The sequence below is a fragment of the Bacillus rossius genome, chromosome 15, assembly GCF_032445375.1.
Source record: "Bacillus rossius redtenbacheri isolate Brsri chromosome 15, Brsri_v3, whole genome shotgun sequence".
NCBI classification, from domain to species: Eukaryota; Metazoa; Arthropoda; class Insecta; order Phasmatodea; family Bacillidae; genus Bacillus; species Bacillus rossius.
In genome coordinates, this window is record NC_086342.1 from 20,776,315 (window position 1) to 20,798,698 (window position 22,384).

General features: G+C 35.6%; 2 protein-coding genes across 3 annotated transcripts in view; both read right to left on the reverse strand.

Annotated features, from left to right (window-relative positions):
- Window positions 1-1,249, reverse strand: part of LOC134539649 (histidine decarboxylase) — a 48,024-nt gene extending 46,775 nt beyond the window's left edge. Inside the window, exon 1 of the mRNA XM_063381836.1 lies at window positions 1,222-1,249. Coding sequence (XP_063237906.1) covers window positions 1,222-1,249 — 28 coding nt within the window. The remainder of the gene's footprint in view (window positions 1-1,221) is intronic.
- Window positions 1,250-10,231: 8,982 nt separating this feature from the next.
- The window catches only part of LOC134539761 (methionine--tRNA ligase, cytoplasmic), a 41,081-nt gene continuing 28,928 nt past the window's right edge, over window positions 10,232-22,384 (reverse strand). For both annotated transcript variants that reach the window (XM_063382040.1, XM_063382041.1), the window contains 4 exons: window positions 17,802-17,963; window positions 16,027-16,227; window positions 15,157-15,348; window positions 10,232-12,400 (listed from right to left, as the gene is read on the reverse strand). In XM_063382040.1, coding sequence (XP_063238110.1) covers window positions 12,263-12,400; window positions 15,157-15,348; window positions 16,027-16,227; window positions 17,802-17,963 — 693 coding nt within the window. In that variant the 3' untranslated portion in view covers window positions 10,232-12,262. The remainder of the gene's footprint in view (window positions 12,401-15,156; window positions 15,349-16,026; window positions 16,228-17,801; window positions 17,964-22,384) is intronic.

Below are 22,384 nucleotides of genomic sequence, written 5' to 3' on the forward strand. Positions count from 1 at the left end.
CTGTTGGCAAATAGGCTTTTTCAAAATCTGAAATTAAGTACTAAATCAATGATAGTGTGGGAGATGTCAAATTAAAAGATACATTTCATACTGACATCACCGGAATTTTAGGTAATGATAGTACTGACCTTAAATCGTTCAGTTTCTGAAGACTAAGAATTTAGATACACTAGTTTCGTGAGATTTGCTTACTTTTTGAGAAATACTCACATTATTCAAATACAACTATATTTTGTTGGAACTTCCAGTACCCTTGAGTACCGAATTCTTGTTAATAGCTTGAGTTAAAAGGGAGCATAAATTTTTTATTTCATGCAATGAAACCCTCAGAAACTTAATTAAACCATCGGTATTATTAAACATGAACTTATTTGAGTGCACAACCACAGAAAGTTTTTATTTAATATTTGTGCACATCGCAGTGACATCGCTATTTAATTATTTGTAATTTTAATTGTAGCAAAAATTTGATTATGTATGTGTAATATTTCTACGTGTAATAGTATAAAACACGTATTATGTTTTAATTACAACAGTATCAAAAGTTCATTTAATGGTTGTGTATGTATAATTTGGTACAAAAAAAATCTATATTTCTATATGTTCGTTTGGGGGAAAATTTTAAGTTAATTTATAGGATAGTAACTTCCATCATACGTGCACATTTTCAAGTTATACATATGTACATTTATGTTCGATAAAAATGTTTTGCACCACTCAGTGGCGTAGCTAGGATTTGTGTATGGGGGGTGTTAAGAAGCAAAGCCCCCTCCCCCCCGTATTAAAGCGGAGGGTCCGGGGGTCCTCCCCCGGGGAAAATTTGGATTTTAAGGTGTAAAATAGTGCTATTCTAGCAGTTTTCAGTTCTTAAATTTAAATATTGTAATGGTAAAATTTTTATTAATTTTAATATGAAATTTGTTTGAATGATGAATAAGAAATTAATTAAAGATTTGGTGCTAAGGGGGGGGGGGGGTTGAACCCATAACCCCCCCCCCCCTGGCTACGCCCTTGGCACCACTCAGCGTGATATATAAGATTTTTAGGTTCCTGGCTGTTTTGTTGGATTTGTAAAGTAAATTGCGTGTTTTGGTGTGGTAAAAAAATTGCACTGTTCGCAGTAAAAAGTCGGTTGCCTGCTTGTATAGATATCCCGGCGATGTAAAATGCATCTTACACGTAATATTAAAAAAAAGCGAATTGTACGTGTGCAGCACTTACCCCTTCTTCTGTACTCGTCGAAATCCATGGCCACACGCAGTTGATTCTTCGGGGCAGGGCAGGCGGCGGGATCTGGAAGAAACGGCGAAACGTAACGTCCGTCGAGGCGTCGCGTCGTCCACGCTGAAGGCGCGCGCGTTCAGGGCGCGTGCTCGCGGGCTGCACTAGTGGGACTTTGCACCCCCCGTCGTCGCCGCGAACAGCTGAGTGCGACGCTTGCAGGGCTTCCCCGCTGTATCCCTCCCCCCACATCCATACACCCTGGCGCTTGATCGGCCTGACATCGTCTTTCGAGGTCGCCAATGTGATCAGCGCCCGCAGCAGACTTCCAGATCGACAGGAAGTCACTAGGGACCTTCGAGTGTTCGAAAAATATTCGGTATTCGTGAATAACTCGATATTCGTGGACATTTATTTAGATATTAGATTCAACATTTCAAATGTAATATTGTATATAATATAAATGTAATATTTTATATAAAATACAAATAATTTAATATTTTATATAAATACAAATAATTAAATATTATATATAAAATTTAAAAAAATATAAAAAATAAAATATTAATGTAATAATTTACAAATATAAATTATTTGTTACCAATGCATACTATATCGATTCCATGTGGGACTCATTAACAATTTTTTTTTGAAATCATAAATATAACATGTATAAATATGTTCTTTGTATTTGATGGATAAATCAGTTACTATTATTATTTAAAATAATTAATAATATTTTATTTTTACGCATATAATCAGATCAACAAAACCTAAAATTTACTGGTTTAAAAAAATTCATTGCCAGTGTTTTTTAATTATCTTTATTTTACATCTCTTTATTACGGTTCGATGTATATTACTTTCTTTTTTTTAATTTTACTGTATTTTAGATCAATGTTTCTTGGATTCCTGTGAAGTGTGAAAATAAAATAACACTATGTTGAAATAAAATTTTAAAAAATATATTCTTTACTCGTGAATATTATAATATTCGATTCGAATGAAAAAAAGGCAGTATTCAAAGAAGCCTAGAAAGCATTCTGGTTTCAACTGTTCGGCAGGCAACATCCGTAAATTATTTTGCTTCTATAATTTCGCGATGTTTAACCATGATTTAAAAATAAATTCATAACCTTACCATGTTTAACTATTTGTGAATGGTTGTATAAATTCAATGTTGTTTATTTTATAGTTTATTTAGAAACTTTAAGCATATTTATATCTCAACGCAAACATGAATTATGACCAGTAAATCGTGTGGTGTACAGTTTTGAATTAACCATTCGTATTTAGCTTCTGTCGTAAAAATTGAAATATTGGCCTTTTTATGAAAAATAATATAAACCTGAGTTTTTCAAGGTTTTGTAAAGAAAACTTGATGCATGAACGTTATCACTGAAATAACAAGTTTTTCAACAAAGACTACGTACGATCGGTTTATTTAAAATCGTGTACACATCACGTTGCACGATCTCAATTCATGCGAGGATTGAAATGTTAATTAGCTTTAAGATTCTCAGAGCCATAAAAAATAAACACACGGTTTCACCAAATATTGTCAACTAAATCTATATTAGTGGTCAAATACAAAAACAAACGCATTTAGGAAACTAGCCCTTTAAGGCGTCAGCAAGTACCTACCACGAGGCTCTGGTTCAGTCTTAGGGTAACACATTGTAAGTGCTACCTGTATGGCAGACCTATCAGATCATCTCAATGTGCACTTAACATTAATATCAAATATTATACTTGATATAATTCAAATATAATTAATTATGACAGCAAGAATTTTAGTTCTTGAGTTTTGTTAATTTTATAAAACAGCTGTGTTATTTGATTTTCAAGAAAAGCGACTGTGTACCATCATTTTTCTTTGATTTCCTTAAATTATTTATGCTAAACTCTTATTTTGCTACGATGAAAGAATCAATACATGTAAGTTTTGTTTTGAATTATTTCTTGCACGTGAATTATATTCAGAAACTAATTTTAAATATTAAATAATTTTTGTTTCGAATAAAAGTTTTGATAAATAAAATCTTTTTGGGCTGTAAAAAAATATTTTTATTTTCATATATATTTAGTTATTTATTTTTTGAGACACGATTTCCCTAAATCACTCTAGGCAAATTTTGGGATGTATCGTAAAATAGGTCAGGGACAATTTCTTCCCGTTAATTTCCCCCGACTTGTAACACATGTGTTCGTCTACAAGTTTACCGTTGCGAAAGGGACGAACAATCAAATACTCAGCCATGGGGTTTCTCTGCGCGGTCTTGTTTATTTCCTACGTGAAAACGACTTTAATCCTTCAGAGCATTCGCTGACTTTAAAATAAATATAAATATAAAAAATACGGTACGTGGCCGACCAGAATTAGAAGTGAAACTTCACAGATACAGTTATAGAACAGTTAAAGGACACACAAATAATAATAATAATAATAATAATAATAATAATAGTGAGAGAGTGTTTCAGAACTCGCCAGTGATATGTAAATAACATCTAAAATCGGTAAAGAGCAAATTCACGTGTTCTCATGTTGTTCATGTTGCAAATTAATTTATAATACGAAACTCGGACACGGAATTTAAAACAGAATTCTTTAAAATAACGCTGACCGTGATAAATGTACCGATCAATAAAATATAAGTTTTTCAAGTACACACAGACATTTCTAGACGCTAATCACACACGTACTTTTCTGCGCCCGCCGCTAGAATTCGCTGCCTGAATCTAAAACATTGCTTGCCACCATCAACGCAGATAGCAGTCAGTATCACGAAACAACCGGAAATATTAAAATATTGTAAACGTCTTCAATAAAAGCGAAAAATACTTGAAAAAATCCTAAACACCGAATTTGGATCTGATTTTCGACAAAGAATTTTGTTAAAACTCTGTCCATCTGGTTAAAATACACTAAACATTTGATATTATAAATTTTCCACGCACGTTTCTTCAGTGGAATTACTAAAATATTAACATGAAACATTTTGAAAACGAGATTTGAACCACAGCTTTTGAGGTTAATTAGCGCGTGCTCTAACATTGTTCTACTTTTATTTTTTTAGTTCTTTGGTAATTTATTACTGGTACATGCACTTTACAGACTGAGGTAGTGAATATATAAATATATATTTTTTTAGTGTTACATGATCTCAAACCAACACCCCAACATCTCGTTCTACCATTACATTTTTTTAAAACAGGAAAAGTAATGTCCACATCTCCTTCTTAATGTATTATTTTTGACCCCAGCTCATCTGCCATGTCGTAACTGGGAGATGAAATCCCGCAGTAAATATGGCACCGGAGTTGGGAGCACGAAATCAATCAAGTTTCTCATAAGCCACACTACAGCCCTTACAAAATATTAAAGAACGTATTGCGTCTAGAAGAATTTTTCTTCCACGTGTGAGTTAACCTTGTTTAGAAATAAACACAGAACTCTGAAATCCGTACCCGGAATAGTTTCTACGAAGATACGGTTATCTGAGATTACGAAGAACTCTTAGGTTAATTATTATTCGATGAAAGTCCGTAAATTGACTTTAATTTCTAAGAGAATACTACTAAATGGTAGGGTTATTAAAGATGTTATATTTTTACTGTACACCATTTTACGATTCATAAAGCAAGTTGCTACATCTAAATTGTTTTTTGACGTGACAACGTCTAATAAATCGATGAACGCTGGCTGCACGCACGAAAAAGTGTCCCGTTACGCACATTATCCCGTTACGCTGTGTCCCGTTACGCTCATTGTACGCTTGCGCCGCATTTATCTCTCTTCCACTAGATTGGCCTATGAATCTACTATTATATTAAATAGGTTAAGGCGGGCTTTTCAAAAGTAGCTTTTAAATTTAGTACTTTAACTAAACTATCATATCATCAATGTTTTGTTATGATGTTGTCACGTTAAACTATAGTCCGTAAACCGACTTTACAGACAGCCATTTTTGTTATATTTATCATTTTTTTTTCATAACTAAGAACATCACACAACCACCGTTTAAAACAAAAGGTTCACATTAAAAAACAAGTCTCTCAGTTTAGTTAGTGCGCTTGACTTAAAACTAAAACTTCCATGAACACGGCCGGGCTGTGCTTGGCGAACACCCTATAGGAACGATTGTGGAAGATGGCACGCAAACATTCATCGTAGTTCACCCGCTCCTCGAGTTGAAAAGTAATTTTCCCTAAACTGTTTGTATTTAAGCGCGTCATAGATTTTTTTTTTAAATTTTAATTTTTGAACTGAGCACTGGTTTTATAGTATTCCGCCATTTTGATTTAAACAAGTCTTTTGGATTCTGATAATCGCAGATGATTAGCAGGAAGTCGAAGAAATGCACACCACACTGTGTGTTCGTATGTAGGTACGTGCCTAGAGTGTAACGTCTGTATCAGTGCGCGTTGTTCGACTTGGCCAAAGATCTATTTAGTTTTTAACTTGTAACCGAAAACGGACGTAGTTTGAATGGTTTCGAATGAAATGCCCAAACGTTTCAAAAACATTCTGTCGAACTTCGGCCGAGACCTTTGTTGATCGCGAGGCCTACTTACGTGAGCTGAACACTAGAGCGAGAACCGGCGTCGAAGGCAACCTCGGGGCGTCGTCTCGGAGGAACGCCAGGCGTCGGGACGCCTTTTATACCAGGAAGACGCTCCAGCGCCGAGGGGGCGGGGTTTACGACCACGCCCCTCCTTCCCGGTCCCAGCCAATAGCCGTCCGCGAGAGGAAACTTCTGTTACGTTTATTTCATTCTTACACTGATATCAACACTTCACAAACATTTCACTCGCTGATTAAACATATTTTTATTTGGAGCTCAAAAATTCTCTATCTTTCACAAACGTCTTACAAGAGGAGACAAAGCGGTTGTAATATTAACAGACATGGGCGTAGATCCTGGGCAGAAGTAAAAGGGGGGGGGGGGCAGGGTACCCCCCCTGGAATTAAAAAGCCCCTCACAGAGGGAGGCCCTGCCTGCACTTGCAAAAGTGTGACTGCAAAGCAGGTTTGATGTCAAACCTATGTCTCACGGGAAACTTCCTGTATATGTTAAAGTTTTCTGCTTATTGCATGAGTGTAAAACTGGTGGGGAGCTTCTCTCCCCTACCGACGACAGGTACACGTGACTTTCCTTAGCATTACACAAACCTACCAGCGCACACACAGGCCCGTGTGCCAAACATATCCCACAAGACACGCACCCCCGCCCGTTTATCCAAGTGATTCTAACAACAGTGTGGGGTGCGTCTTGATTTACTATGCACTGAGCGAATCATCATAGACACATCGCACACACTACATGCCCCGGATGGCAGTATGATGGATCGGCGGCGGCATGCGTGTACGCCAAAATACGGGCAGTGTGCAACATACAAGCACCGTATCCAGAGGAGACGTCTCGATGAACCCAAGAGCAGGACTACCACCCCCCCCCCTTCCCGGGCCCGCCTTGCGAATCCTGCAGATTGGCACCACTAAGAGAGGTGAAAGAGAGAAAGATTTTTTTTTTTTTGTAAAACGAAAAATTTAGGTTACTGGGTAAGTGTGGTGAGATAGCGTAGCATAATGGGAAATAAACCAAGTCAGTGGAAGGGTTTTAAACCGGCATTATATTGCAGTCACGTTCTGTAATCCGATATAAACGGTTCAGATTATTTTTTTTCCGGGTGTATTCCAGTTGTTGGCTGGGCCGACAGGTCACAATCCTGCTCTGCCGGAGTTTATAGGTACTTCGCTCGGAGTGCATCGGTACCGTACTACTATACCGTCGGTTTTCATTTCTGTACATAAGCTTCCTGTTTTATAGCGGGTTGCAATTCACAACGCACGTTTAGGTCTTCACTTCTGGCATGATTTTTGTAAATATTCCAATGACGATCCTCTGCATTTTTTTTCTTGCCATTGTATACGGTTACAATTTCACACCTTAAATTTACGAAGAACACTGGTTGCAAAATTATCCTGGGAACTTCGCACATTTACGGACTCTTGAGTTCACTTACTTTGGACATGAATCCAAAAGAATATTCTTGGTATACAAACAAAACATTCAAAAACTGGTTAAGTCTACCGAATAATAAGGAAACTCTTTTCCCCCCCGTGTGGGTTTACTTTTCTTTAGAACGAAACATACAGCGCGTGATTCGAAATACAGCATAGATTCTACGAAGATCTAGTTATCTGAACTTACGAATTCTTAGTTTATTTGAGCTGAATTATTCGTCGAAAAGTGCGTAAATTTACGGTAATTTCTAACAGTGTGTTAACTTTTCTTTTGTATTCCCGTTAAAACTCTTGACATTCGATAATCAGGCTATGTTCACTTGCTCTGTACGTGAATACTGCAGTAGCACAAGGAGTCGCATTTTCCTCATGACGAGCGAACAGAAAACATCTCTTCTTTTGGTCCAACTGTTCTTCCATTTTGGGTAAATAAATAAAATAACTACCTTGGTAAGCCATATGAAAAGTTGTCTTATATATTATTATTTTCTGACCGGATAATTAAATAGTTGGACGTGTAACATTAAACTTGAATTTTAATTTCGAGCTTTAGGTATGCGTTTATGGATCTACTAAAAAAAATCTTTAAAAAAAAAATTAATTTGTGCCATATACATACATTGATGTAACTTCTTTTATTGTGAGGGCAAAAAGACTACTATTGTTTCCTTAAAGGAGCTTTTACCTCAAGGATCCTTGAAAAGTGCATTTTAAACGATGTCAGGCATTTATGATAATCTTCCGAATATTTTCAAGGATCCATGCACAATCGCTGATGCAGCCTTTCGTGAAAGGACGAGTTGCATGCGTCCTTCCATGCATGTTTGTGGCTTTTTCTTTTTGTAAAAATATAACTATGGTATGTTGCTTAGCCATCCAACTGTGGTCCACACATTTTTATGTTCATCTTTTAATGATTTACTTGAAGGTGTAAATGTTGAAAATTATACCTAAAAAGAGTGTATGAAAAAATACGTGAGCGCAAACAAATGACTTGTTTTGTGTTAGCATTGAAAGAATTGGGATAGCCTTTTACGGCTAATTTCCTAACTGAACGCAGACTTGAAATTACAGAATCCTTTAGTTTTATGGTGCATCGGTAAATGACACATCAAAATGCGAGCAGAGAAATAAATTGTGGGCCTCTTATAATAAAATATATAACCAAAGCATATAACCAGAGCCGTAGCCAGGATTTTGTGAAAGATTACCATTATCATGTTTATGAGCGTGTTTTCTTTATAGTTGATTCTTAAAATTAAAGTAATTGTCACGCTATATTCTGTTTTGTCGCTGGGTTTGTTTCAAACCCTGGAAGGAAAGTGTCCAGACCAACAGACCTCCTCCCTGGCTACGTCCAGTGGCGTAGCCAGGATTTGTGTATGGGGGGTGTTAAGGAGCATGCCCCCCCCCCCCCCCCCCGTATTACAGCGGGGGGTCCCGGGAAAATTTGGATTTTAAGGTGTAAAATAGTGCTATTTTAGCAGTTTTCGGTACTTAAATTTAAATATTGTAATGGTAAAATTTTTATTAATTTTAATATGAAATTTCTTTGAGTGATGAATAAGAAATTAATTAATGATTTGGTGCTAAGGAGGGGGGGGGGGGGGGTTAGAACCCCTAAAACCCCCCCCCTGGCTACGTCAATGATACAGATTTACTAAACTGTTAGTTAAGTTTTTAACTAAATCTTTTTTTAGCATTCTGTGTACATAAAAATAAAAAAATTTACTAGAAACTAAATAAACTTATGTACACAGTATATAATTGCTTAAAGTTTTGTACATAAATGCCTGAACAGAACACTTATTTAAGCTTTGCATTCAAATAGAAAAAATTACGTAATTCAGGTGAATATAATTGCATTTTGTGTATTGACCTGCATTTCAAGGCTATTTCAGTTTTATTGCTATTCATTGTATAGTCTTACCTGTAATCGTAGCATCACAGGTCTTCACTCCATCATCGCAAGATTCTTCTTGCCAGCTTGTAGTTCTACACGGCCAGCTCTTGGCTGCAAGTTACTACCAATTGTTGTATCAAACGGATGCAAACTGCCTTGGTAAGCAAGAGTGTTTTTTTTTATTTTTTATTTAATTCAAATTTTATGAAGCTAATTTAAGGAATCAGACCTACTCTGTAAGCCACAAGTCTTTCTGTTAAGCATCTCTCTTTGTCCAAACTAATAACTCAAGAGGTTCAAGGCAAACACTTGCTAGCAAAAAATTTGTTGCCAAATTCAGTGGTTCACATGAGCTCAGTGTGTTCTAAGAACTAGAGAGACAGTAAGTGAAGTGGTCCTAAGAGGTTTCTGGACTAAGTCATGTATGGTTGGCTTTTCACTAAAGATTTACTTATGTACCTAGTCATTTTAGTATCAGTATCGGCTGATATTCCCAAATTTCTGATATAATGGTTTCAAACAGATATCCATGAAAATAGTACCATAATTTCATCCATTCATGTTTTTTTTTTTCCATTTACCTGTTTGTATTTCCATACTTGTCTTTTCCTCTAATTTTTCTGTAATTTAAGGCTATACTTGAATATTGTGTTTGTTAATTAGTCAAAGGCATAATGTGTATTATGCTATGCACAAATTTTATACGATATAAAACTTTTTTTGTAATCTAACGAGACCCTTACAATAAATATTTCTATCAAGGTACTGACTTACTGATTAAAAATACTTGAATTTATTGAGATTCGCACTGTGATTATTGAACTGATTTTGTATCGGTTGATGGATGTGTTAAAGAAATGTATCGGTGATTGGATCGGTATTGGTTTTCGTCCAAATCACCCATCACCATTACCCACTGTGGAACAACCAGGAAAATGTCAGCTTGCAATGCTAGACACCATGGCTGCCACACTTAGTGACAGCATCCTCTCCAAGATCAAAATTTTTGTCTTGGACAAGTCAAAGCCATAATACATAATCAAAGTAAATAGGTAACGTACATTAAAGGTGACACCATCACGGGTCCAGATATTTTATTACCATTCATTTTACACTGTCACTTTATAGGATACTCAATAACAATAAATAATATGCCAAAAAAATATTAGTTTTCATTAATTCAGTTCACAGCTTTTAGCAAATTAATAATTGTTTGTTTCATATTTAAACATCTAAATGAACTACCATTTATAATGGAATCATTGCCACCTAAATTTACAAAAACAATAACAATAATAAAAATACTGCCAACCAAATAACAAAATTTAAAGACCACAAAAAATGAAATTACAGAATAAACCACATAGTTATGAGTTAGAATTTAAATAAAAAAAAATTACAATTTTAATAGCAAAAACATTTTACTAAAACCACATTTCTTAAATTATGAGGGATAATCAAAGTTAATTTTGAACATAAAAGATAAAACATAACAATTTTATCATCATACTTAAATATTAAGTTTTCAAAAGAAAAAAAAATAACATTGTACTGTTAAAAATAATGATTTTACAAACAAATTTATTTAGGTAACAGGATGCTAACTTTACAAACATGTGATTAAAGTTCATATGTACTGCAGCATGGATATTTAAGAAGACTCAGCATAAAACTATTTTAAAATCACAAAAAACCTTTTTTGAAAATTTTTCTGTAGGTTTCACAGAAGGAATGATTTACATAAACTGATATATATTTTTTGTTATGCTACCAAGGGAAATGAAGCAATATCACATTGGACCCAGCCATTCCGATTTCTATTTCCAAACAAAAGCTGGAACTACATGCCACTTACCAATTTACATAAATCAAATTATTGTCTCTCTCTCGCTCTCTCTCTTTCTCTGAGCATATTATTGATAAATAGTAAAGCTTTAAATTTAAATGAAATCAGGAAAATGACATGTAATTTGTCACCTTGACAAACACAACTACCTGCAGCATCGATCATTATCTTTGCTGTTGCACATACAAATGAAATTATGTATTAACATTTAGTAATATTACACACAAAGTCTCTCTTTAACTGAATAGACATAAAAAAGCAATTTATACTGAAATAAGGGTTGCAGTGCATGTGTTTGTAACAGCTACATCTTTACCAATGTTGTTTTGGAATCAAAGAATAAAAAACAACCCATAAAAACAATTTAAGAGAGAATTTGGTCAAATATGAACATCCATCCACATTCAGAACATTTTGGTAACTATTAAGTTGGAAAATAGTAAGTTTAGTAGTTTTTAGGCTGAACTCTCGAAGTTTGAATTTGTATATGATCTTACGTAATTGTATTGCTTTGGAGTACTAACACTTATTTTAGTAAATATGTACCTACTAATAAATTATTGCTGAGTATAATTAAAAGTATTAAATAGCAAAGTAATTTAAGACATCTGACACTATACATTTAAAAAATTCAAATAACTTATATGATACACGAATTTAACAAGTTAACCAAATTTTTAATACAATACTCTTGTAGAGCAGGAAATCAACTGTAAAAAAATTTGTGTATAAAAAAATTCTTGACTGTTTACGTTTATCACATCTCTAGCAATCACTAGACAACCATTTGGTAAAGAAATCTATACATAGTAAATTTTTAGCGACAGTAATTACTGTACCAAGTAAATAAACTAGTGAGCCAATATCGACTCTCAAACAAACCCATAGCAGCCAGAAAAATTTGTTGCTAAGGAACCTGCCCTGAGGTCAAAGGTTAGAGAATATGTGTTACATGATTAGAAGACTATTTGCGGTACCAAATGAGCTCCTTTTAGAAAAATTATGACGTACATACTTGCAGTGAGATCCTTAAAGGGAGTTATGACATACCACTCAAACAGAGAGGCATTCACCAGCAAAACATCCCACACCACGCAACAACACACATTCAATGATCACTCCTGTGCCGAAACATCAGCAGCACCAAATACGCTATACACGACATCTCTCCGCTCATGACGGTTCACGTGCAATTGAAACAAGTCTCATTATAAAATGCATAATACTTTCCGGGGTCGAGTAGTGGTTCGAGGGTTTGGCCGTGCTATTTTCTTCTCGCAGGGGCCGCGGCGATGCCTTGCGCCGTCGCCAGCTGCTTCTTCAGGTCGAGCAGGACGGCAACCTCCGGCTGCCACTCGCTCTTCGGCACGCCGCTGCCCTTCATCTTCCGCACTCGCTCCGCCTACAAGCAAGACATTCACTTGAAGAGCCATCCGCACGCTGCATCACAAGGATCTGACAAGGCCTGCAAGTGTTAATAACAGCGCTCTGCTTTTCTAGTTCAACTGTAATAGCTAGAGACAAGATTTCATGTTTTTTTTTTTTTAAGTCCAATATCGTTTTTAAAATACAGGAATTCAGTGTTATTGTTTTTTAATTTTTATAAAAGCTGTTTTGTGATACTTATGCCACCAAAACAGTTGTAAAATTTATATGCGGCATTTTTACAATAAAATAATTTGTGTTAAAATCGGTCTGGAACCATAACAATTAAATTAAATTAGCGACCATTTGTGGTTTGAAAGTAATAGAATAAAAGATGCACAATATAAAAAAAAATTAAATGTATTTTTCTGACCTATGTACTTTGGTACAGATTTTGTCCAGAAATAATGACAGTCCTTGAATTTCAAACATTAATTGATTACTTTTTATATGATTTTAATTAAGTTTTATTTAAATGATACTTAATCCATGATTTAACTTGCATTTCTGTGTTATACGGTGTTATGAAATGTTTTCGGTGATATTTCCATTATATCACAATTCGCCATATGAACTTGTTCTTAATAATAGCACAATCATCTTCTGGTTTCACTTAAACTGAAAAAAAGCCATTTTACCCAATGGTATTTCAGAAAAGAGGGATGGATAGAGGTACCTCAAAACAACATAAACCTAAAAGCAATTTTGTTAATCATGATTTTAGCTTGACCTGAGGCAAATTGACATTAATTAGTCCTGCAGTGGGAAAGCCAAGTGAAGGTCTGCTCGTAGGGTGGTTTTGTACTGAAAATGGTCACCATTGTATGAAAAGGGCACACTGGTGTGTTGTAGTCCACATGGGAACGAGATTCGGACCCTCTTAATTTCGAGTATTACTTGCCAAGAACTGATCCGCTCTCAGCGTCAGGCATGCCATAGTAATGAACGCAGTGGGCTCTTAGGGTGTCCCACACGCTATCGTTCTTTTGGGAGAAAGAAAAAAAACCAAGGACACAATTTAACTCGCATGTCCAGATTCAGAACTTACACATTCCCGTACACGTATTCTCTTAAACAGGTAAAAAGCCCCAAGGTACGAATCAGTTTAAGTTGTGGTGAGGTCCACACACGTGGCCACACAGAGACATTATGTAACCGGTGATCTACGGCGCCCCTTGCGGTAGTCTGTGGTGCGCTACTTAAACACACACACACGTACCGAAGTAGTTGGGAACAGAGGGTGCTGGTGGGAGGAGAAGGTGTCGGAAGTGGCGAGGCACATCCGGCTTAAGGGAGGGTGTAGCCCCGGATGACGTCAATCAAAAAAACATTTTTGTAACAGACATACTTTAATTTACATGCAAAGATAAACAAGTTTTGGAACTCACTATGCGAAATGAAAAAAAAAAATTAACATTAACAATAAAGTTATTATTATGCAGGTTATAATCAAATGAGAATAAAAACAGTTGAAATCTAATGTATTAGGGAAAATGGAAAGGGGAACAGCTGGAGGGATGGACAAGTTTGTGGAGATAGGTAGTGTGTAGGTAGATGGGGAGGGATGAAGGTACAGAAGACGTATGGGTAGAGACAAGACTATATGGTGAATTGCAATAAAACCCATTTCAAAACACCATATAGCACCGAAATGTAAGTTACATCATGGAATTAAGTAGCATTTAACCAAAACTTAATTAAAATCATTAAAAAAGGAATCTTTTAATGTTTGCAATTCAGGAAATGGTGTTATTTCTGGACAAAAAATTGTACCAAAATGCATGGATTAGAAAAATTAATTTAATTTGTTTATTATGTACATTTCATTGACTAAATTTTAAACAATAAATGCTTGTGAATTTACTTTAATTGTTCTGAATAAATCTGCTTTAAACCAATTTATTAAAAAATAAAAATTATTTTACTGTAAAAATTAAGCATATAAATTTTACCCCTGCTTTGGTAGAGTAAGTATTACAAAACAGCTTTTATAAAAATATTACCATAAAATCTTGTCTCTACATAGGTATGGGTGGTTGGGAAAGGTAGGATGGTATTGATGTATAGGGAAGAATGATTGATGCAATGAATGACAGAATAAAGCATAGTATCTTGACATTGGAGGCATTAGCAACAACAATGATGAGTATGAAACATTAAGGTTTAGGAAATGGAAATAAGTTCCTAAACCAAATTTAAATCCTCAAGGAAATGCCCCCCTCCCCCCACCCTTGAATTCCAAATTGCAAATAACTTGCTTTGCCAGCAAGTGCACCCAAATAGCGTTGGTGAGAGGTGAGTGATACGACAATTCAAATATTTGGTGTGGTAGGAGTGAATAATGTGTGATTTTATGGTTTGAATATAATTTCTGCGTTAACTTAATAGGTACACTGAAACCTTTCCCTTTCCTTTTCACACTAAAGAGTATCCACGAAACATTATATCCTGCAAAAACTGCACGATTTTCTTTAGAATACTTTAATACCATATTTACAAAATTTTATTTAAAGTAAAAGGCTTAAACATATGATGAATGACTGAAGAACTATTTTCAGAGTTGGTAACAACGAAAGGGGGAATATTATTTTGCAATAAATATTATTATGCAATGAACATGTGCATTTTACATATAACAATAAAAAAAAAATCCATGGTCACTAAATAGTACCTACAGATATTCCTAGCAGTAAAACTAAAACAACCTAATCTGCTACACTCCAGTTACACTACCTGTTCTGCCACTTTTGCCTCCAGTTTGGCTGCGTCGCTATTGTGGGCTGCGCAGTTGTTCGTGGCAGTTACATCACCGTTAATGTTTTGCGCAGCTGCTAGCTTCTTCTTCAGATCCAGCAAGACGTTCACGTAAGGCTGCCATTCGCTCTTTGGCACTCCGCTACTCTTCATTTTCCTCACCAGATCTGCCTGCGTCCAACAGACACAATTTGTGACATTTTCCTGCTAACTGAGATACTTTAAATTAATCCCTAATTTAAAAGAATTTTACCATGGAGGTAGGAAGTTATAAGAGGGTGTGTACCTTTGTAACATTAATAATCAGAATGAAAATGACTTCCAACTGTTATCAAATGAGTCTGCATGTTGTGTTTCTACTCTTGACTGTTGAACAAATATAAGTTGATATCAAAACTACCAACTTTCAAACCATTGTGTGCTATTTTAGATATGTTTTAAGAATTATCAGAGTACAGAAAGTTCTAATAAATTTTATTATGACTTGACAAGTTATCTTTGTGGAAAAATTACTTAAACCAATAACAAAGGTTTAAGTTATGTTCTCAAACAATAGCGTCAAATCAGACTTTTACTGCATTTAGCTCTTAAAAAAATCTTACATTTAGAATTTTTCTGCAGTGGAAGAAAATCAGTCTTCGATTCGCACACCCCTAAGAAATGGATTAGTGAAAGATGTTTTGACGTCAAGTCAAGTTTCTTACTTTTCACTTGGAAAAGATGTAAGTGAGTCTGGCAATATGCAATTTAAAATTAGTTTACATTACTAAACATCAACAAGGTTTTCACTGGAATTCTACCACTCTAACCCACAATTTAATACAACTCAGCGAGTGATGATGCACATACCTGCTTCGAAACTTCAGCCTCTAGCTCTTCAACACCATTTACTGCTTTGGTGACAACCGCAGGTTTGGCCGCACCTGATTTTGATTTGCTGACAGATTTAGCAGTTTCTAGTTGCTTCTTCAAATCCAGCAAAACATCAACTTGAGGTTGCCACTCGCTCTTAGGGGCAGCACTGGACTTCAGCTTCCGCACAAGATCAGCCTACAACATGCGTCACTTGCGTGGCTTAGTACAGCGAAAGATCTTTAATCCGGCATGAGGGAACTACAACCAAGTAGGATCATCATACACCACTGCATTTAAACCTCAATAATACAAACCAGAAGGGATCATTATTTTGTCACTTTGCCATAATGAGATTCATAATAACCAAACTATTACAAAATTTAATCACAATATTTATATTATTTCTAAATCAAATTCAAATAAAGTTAAAAGTTACACACTATTTTATATCACAGTGAATTTTTAGTGATGGTAAAATTTAATGTTAGGATGGCTACATCTGTGGCTCAAAAAAATGTTTTGTACTGAATTCACTTAAAAGGATCTTAGAATAAAGCAAATATTTAGAAAATACCTACAAAAAGACATACTACCATTATTTTGAAAGAATAAAATTTCTAATTTTTGCCCGAATCTACAATAAATTAAAGCAATAACACCAGTATTTTTTAGTCAAAACTTAACTTTTTTTCCTCATTATTCTGGGATATTTGTACTAACCATTCTTTACTGCATTAATTATTTACCCTAAGAATAAAAAAATTAAAAAAACATTTTTATTTCATAATACCTATCCATCCTTTTGTATGATACAAATTACTTAGCACAATAAATCCTGTGTAATATCTTGGAAATGTGATAACACTTTGTATTAATAAGAGTTTTGTATTAACAATGTTTTTGTTAATGTTGTTATACTGTATAGTAGAATACCAAAAGGGCAGTGCGAAGTTTGGACTAAGTGACTCAATCAAAGCTCTTTTTAACATTCAATTTGACTTTACCAAGAAGTTTTTTCATGTCTCACATGATGACTAGAACAGCACAGTACCACCTACATCCTGCGGAATGGCAATACATATATAGTAATATGTATTAACAGCCATTTTTCATGGGTAAATTTTTATTTATGCAGATCCATAAAATATTGCTTGAGAAAAACTTAAATAATTATCTTTTTACAAAATATTAAATAAATAATAATAAACTGATACAGCAGTAGAAACACACCAAAGCAACTGCAAGTTATGAAGACATATTATACCCCTCAAATTAACAGTGGTCTGATAAAAGAGAATATACACATGATTTGTTGGTCGAGTTAAAGCAATGTATGGCTGGAGTTAATGAACAGTAGAAAATTATAAATTGTGGTTTATTTTTATGTTGAGTTTTGTGTTACATTTTCCACTGTTTTTAGATGAAATGAGCATCCCTGTCTCCTTGAAATAGTATTCACAAAAAAAGTTCCTCCATCGTACATTTTACTGTAACTCTACTAGGTATATTTTCACTACAAAAGGTTACCCTGTAAAGATTTCCAAAGTACCATGATAATATTTACAGTTCTCAGTGTCGGTTCAATTCGCAGAGAACCGGTGGAAGCAAAAACCAGAACAGGCACGTCACCAACTACAACCCAATTACCTCATACATCATAATGGGTATCCACAAACATGTTCAAGTCATGGCAGCTACTGACGTCACAATCTGAAATTCAATCTTACTGAAAATAAACAACAGAAACTTTAGGGTTTGCCTGTAGTCACCTGTTGAGCCACGGCAGCTTCTAGTTTGGCAATGGCCTCAGTGGCTCCCGGTATCGTAGGAGCGCCATTGCCGGCCGCCGGTGAAGATTTTTGCTGCCCAGAGAAACGCTGCTTCAACTGTTCAACTTGCTCCATCTCGATTTTCGTGAAAAGTGGTGATGGCTGGAAATGAAAGAGCTGTCTTTATCACACGTCACTATGCCTACAAAATTTTATAAATGTGCTGAGTCATAATCAGTGAAGAATTAAATTCACATTTTCCTCAAATATGAATCTCCAATTAGATTCCTAAATCCATGAATCCGAATCAAAATCTCAAGAGACATAGTATTATTTTATTCCTATGAGCAAAAACACACAAATTCCTGTTTTGAAGAAACATTCAACCGTTAAATTTATTTATAAAGTGGTAAACAAATACTATGAGAGCACTGTAGAAAGTGACAAACACCAATTCATTTTTATAATTTTTGTAGGGTAATATAATTAATACCTCTTCTTTCCACATATTTATTTTTTGGAATAAACTTTCAAACACTATAAATTTGAAGGGATTTGAAGATTTGATTAATTCGACACTAGTCACAATTAGGGACAAGGTTATAAGTCAATTGTGATAAAATCAAAATAACACCGAAAAGCATGTCATAACACTGAAATAAGTCCTGCGCAAATATTATGATTTTTTAATATCAAAATGAATAAGTTTATTATTCATATTCGATTTAATTTCCAATACTAACACTTTGAAAAAACAAATATTCAGTCTTTTATGTATACGATTGTGCGGGATCTCGAAAGTCTGGAAAAATTTCGGGATCACAGAACATTTTCTCGTCAGGCAGGGACAAAATCTCCACAGGATATTCATAATGTTTTAGAATTATTTATGTGAAATTTTTTGCTACATCTGGGCACGTAAATTTTGAGAAGACTAATATAGTAAAGCCTGGATAATACAGTGAACGCTGACTGTATGCAGGCCCAAACACTCATACTCCTAGCATAGTGACAGCTCAGGCAATTATTTTGTCACACATGGCCCAAAAAAAATTCACAATTTAGAAATTCAAACACTAGCATCATTCATCATAATTTATCCCTAACAGAATATATCAAAGAAATGTTTGTATCTTCCACCAGCTATGATGCTATGGGAATGTTTGTTTCGCAGTTCAGGGAACATTTTTGACACAAAAAAGAAATTGCTTATTTCCTAAATATATTTCAGTTTTATTGTACAAATTTTATGGGTCAAATATTTTTTTCAAAACTTGAAATTTCTGTTTATATATGTTTATATTATCACGTCTCACCTAGCCGGTGCCACCGCCATTTCTGTCACGATCCACTTTCAGAGGGGGGGCGAGCATCGTAGCTCTTTACATAGAAACAACTCGCTTGGCATCAACTAGTCTTAACTTCATAAAATACTTTACTGTACCTAGGATCATAGGTTCGTCATCCCGTACAGGATGTCTGGTGAGAGCTGAACTAAGGAGATTTTGCAAAATAACATAATACTTAATTAAAATTATTTTATTCTTAAAGTCAAATACTCAACATCATTTTAAAGAACATTTAAATAGCGGGATTACAATTTAAAACAATAATCTCTTTACTTCCTTAACGATTGAACGACCTTACAAGAGAGAGAATGAGAGAACTTCACTAAACACTTCCCTAGTCCTTCCGAATACCTCAAATCATAATTAATACTTAAAATTAAAACAAAGATAAGTCCATACTCACATTTTCCGAAAAGCCTTTCTTGATCGATTACTTAAAACTAACGTAGGGGCCTCTCCTGCCCTTAAAATCCGAACGAACATTACATTTTAAAAAATTATAACTAAACGACTAGTGACAAGGGCCATTGCCTCCGCCCGAAAGCTTGAAGATGACTACATTATGACCTAACTTAAATTAAACGACTCGTGGCCTCTGGCGTCGGCCATAGCTTCCGCCCGAAAGCTTGAATTCCTACATCACGAACGAACTAACAACTCGTGACCACAGGTGAGACGCATAGCCTCCGCCTGAGTGAGCCTGAATTCCTACATCACGAACGAACTAACAACTCGTGACCACAGGTGAGACGCATAGCCTCCGCCTGAGTGAGCCCCGAGTCACCACTCACTTGCGCTTAAATTCGCGCGCCCTGCCGCGCCTACCATAACAAAAGCTCGTTATTGAAGTCAAATTTACTAAACAACTAACTAGAACATCTGGGAAGGCTACCCCCCCTCTACCCCAATGTGCAGGCCACACCGCGCGGCTTGTTACGACAGCGCGCCCCAGTAACTGCGGCCCGTGGCTGCGCCAGCGCGCGGCCAAACAAACAAACAAAATTCTGCAAGCCCGCAGCGCGCCGCGCCGGCCCCGTGCCCCAATTACATGGTCACGCCACTTGCGCTGACGAGTGAACAGAGCAGCCAGCCCAGAGTCCCGTCAGTAAAGTCCCTAAATTTGATTTCAACAACCCTGCAAAATTTCAACCCGCGACATAACCCTCCCCTCACAGAGCTCGAGCCCCATCGAGCTACCTCAAAATTACAAATTGTCTTTTTCCATTAAACCATAACTATAAATTCCTCATTTCACAAAAATAATAATTTTCTTAGTTCCTTGCTGTCTGAACATACATCTAGATTCTGCATAAGATTTATTTTAAAACAACAAGTATTCATAAAATTAAATGTAAAACTTTTATCTGGTTTGTTCTCACAGGAACCTTCAGAGGCTCGAGTTCTCAATTCTAAAAAAAATTGTTCTGTTAGTGAAGCTCTCTTTACAAATTAAATTACTGTTCTTAGTTTCTCAGTATTCGTTAAACAATGTGCAAATTCTTGATAATTATTATTATTATTTTTTTTTCGGTTTCCGTTTATTACCATACTTCTTTCGTTCTTCAAAAAAAATTAAGTGTCCTTACAGTGTTTCAATTAATTAAACTCTTATCTCGTGAAGGTTGGTGCAACTCCTCGAAGTCAGTGTTGTCGAGAAGAGTAGCTCCCTGGGCTGGCCATCAGCAAACACCACTCAACTCCAACAGCTACTGGACTGGCTTCCAGGGCAGCTCACAACTTCTCCCCACACAGGCGCCTACCGCATTCCTCTCAATTGGCTATCGGTTTTACGGCATTCTTTTGGGATCCGACCATCAAGTTAGGGCTAATCGAACACTAAACCTCCATACTTCCAAACTAATGTAAATCAATTAAATTTTCTCTGTAATTTCTTAAAATCCAAATAAAAATTATTCAAACATGCCCAAGAAACTTTCAAAAAAAAAAATTCATAATCTTATCTTCAAACCCTTAAAATAAAAATAAATAGATTACTCTGTTTTCTCCTTAATAACTGTAAACTGTCAACAAATATTATGTCGTAAATTTAACTATGCTTACTGACTCTTAATCAAAAAATCTCATTTGTCCTAATTAATAAACAACCGATTTCCTTAAAATCTCACTGTATCTCTCACACTCAAACTTCACTGGCTGAATATCTCAATAAATTCAAAAACAATTATCTAAACTCTTAAAGAAACTCCTCCCCAATTATTCAAATTACTTCACCTTATTTTATTTCATTACTTAAAACACCTTACTCAAAAAAAAATTAATTAATTATCTAGCTATCTTCCATTATTATTTATTTACCGAACAAAACTTTCTCCTAAATTAATTTAGTAAAATTCAATTTCACATTAGGCAAGTACACTAACTCTCTACAGCAATGTTTCTCATTTCCCTCCTTCCTAACTGAATCCAATCTTACTTAACCTCCAGGGAATTTACCTCACAAAATAACCAAAAACTTCACTGTAGTGCCTATCTGCTATAGGCCCACTACACAGGGGGCTCTAACCCCACCAACAAACTTCATTGAAATGGTACCCTATCCCATACAGGATAGCCACTTCGGTACTACCATGGGGAACTCCTGCCCCAAACTACTCACAACTCTCAGGATTCTCCTGACCCTTAATTCCGTAGTCAGCCCATCTCCTATGGTCTGCGCTACAATTCCCTTTCTTCCCAGGGACACAACGCCTCACCTTAGGGTCCCTCGCCCTAATGAAAACATTAATTTTGTCTCTCTGTTCTTTTGGAGTAAATTCCCTCTACACACAAAAACTATCCTTCCCACTTTTCTCAATGCTTATCGATTTTATAGTGTACCTCCTTAATAATGTTTACAAATCCCAAAAAAATATTTTTAAAACCGAGGTAGAATTTAACTAACAAAAACATAAACAACTTACAACGAAACACTTCTAGCCTATACATCATACACTTCTTAAATTAAATTACTTACATACTGAAAGTTCCTCTTCTTCCAAAACACACTTAAATTTAAATTTATTTAACCAATAGTCTATTTTCTTATCGCTAAGTTACCGTACAGCTGATCAAAACAAGGTCACGGCCTGTCCACGTCTCCGTATGAGCCCGTGACGTCACCGAATTCCATCAGGTGCGCCAACCCTCGCTTGCGGTTCCTCCGTTCTCCGCTAGGTCTCAGCACCTCCCCGTCACGTGTTCACTCTGCCACGTCCACTGACGTGTCGTTCTGAA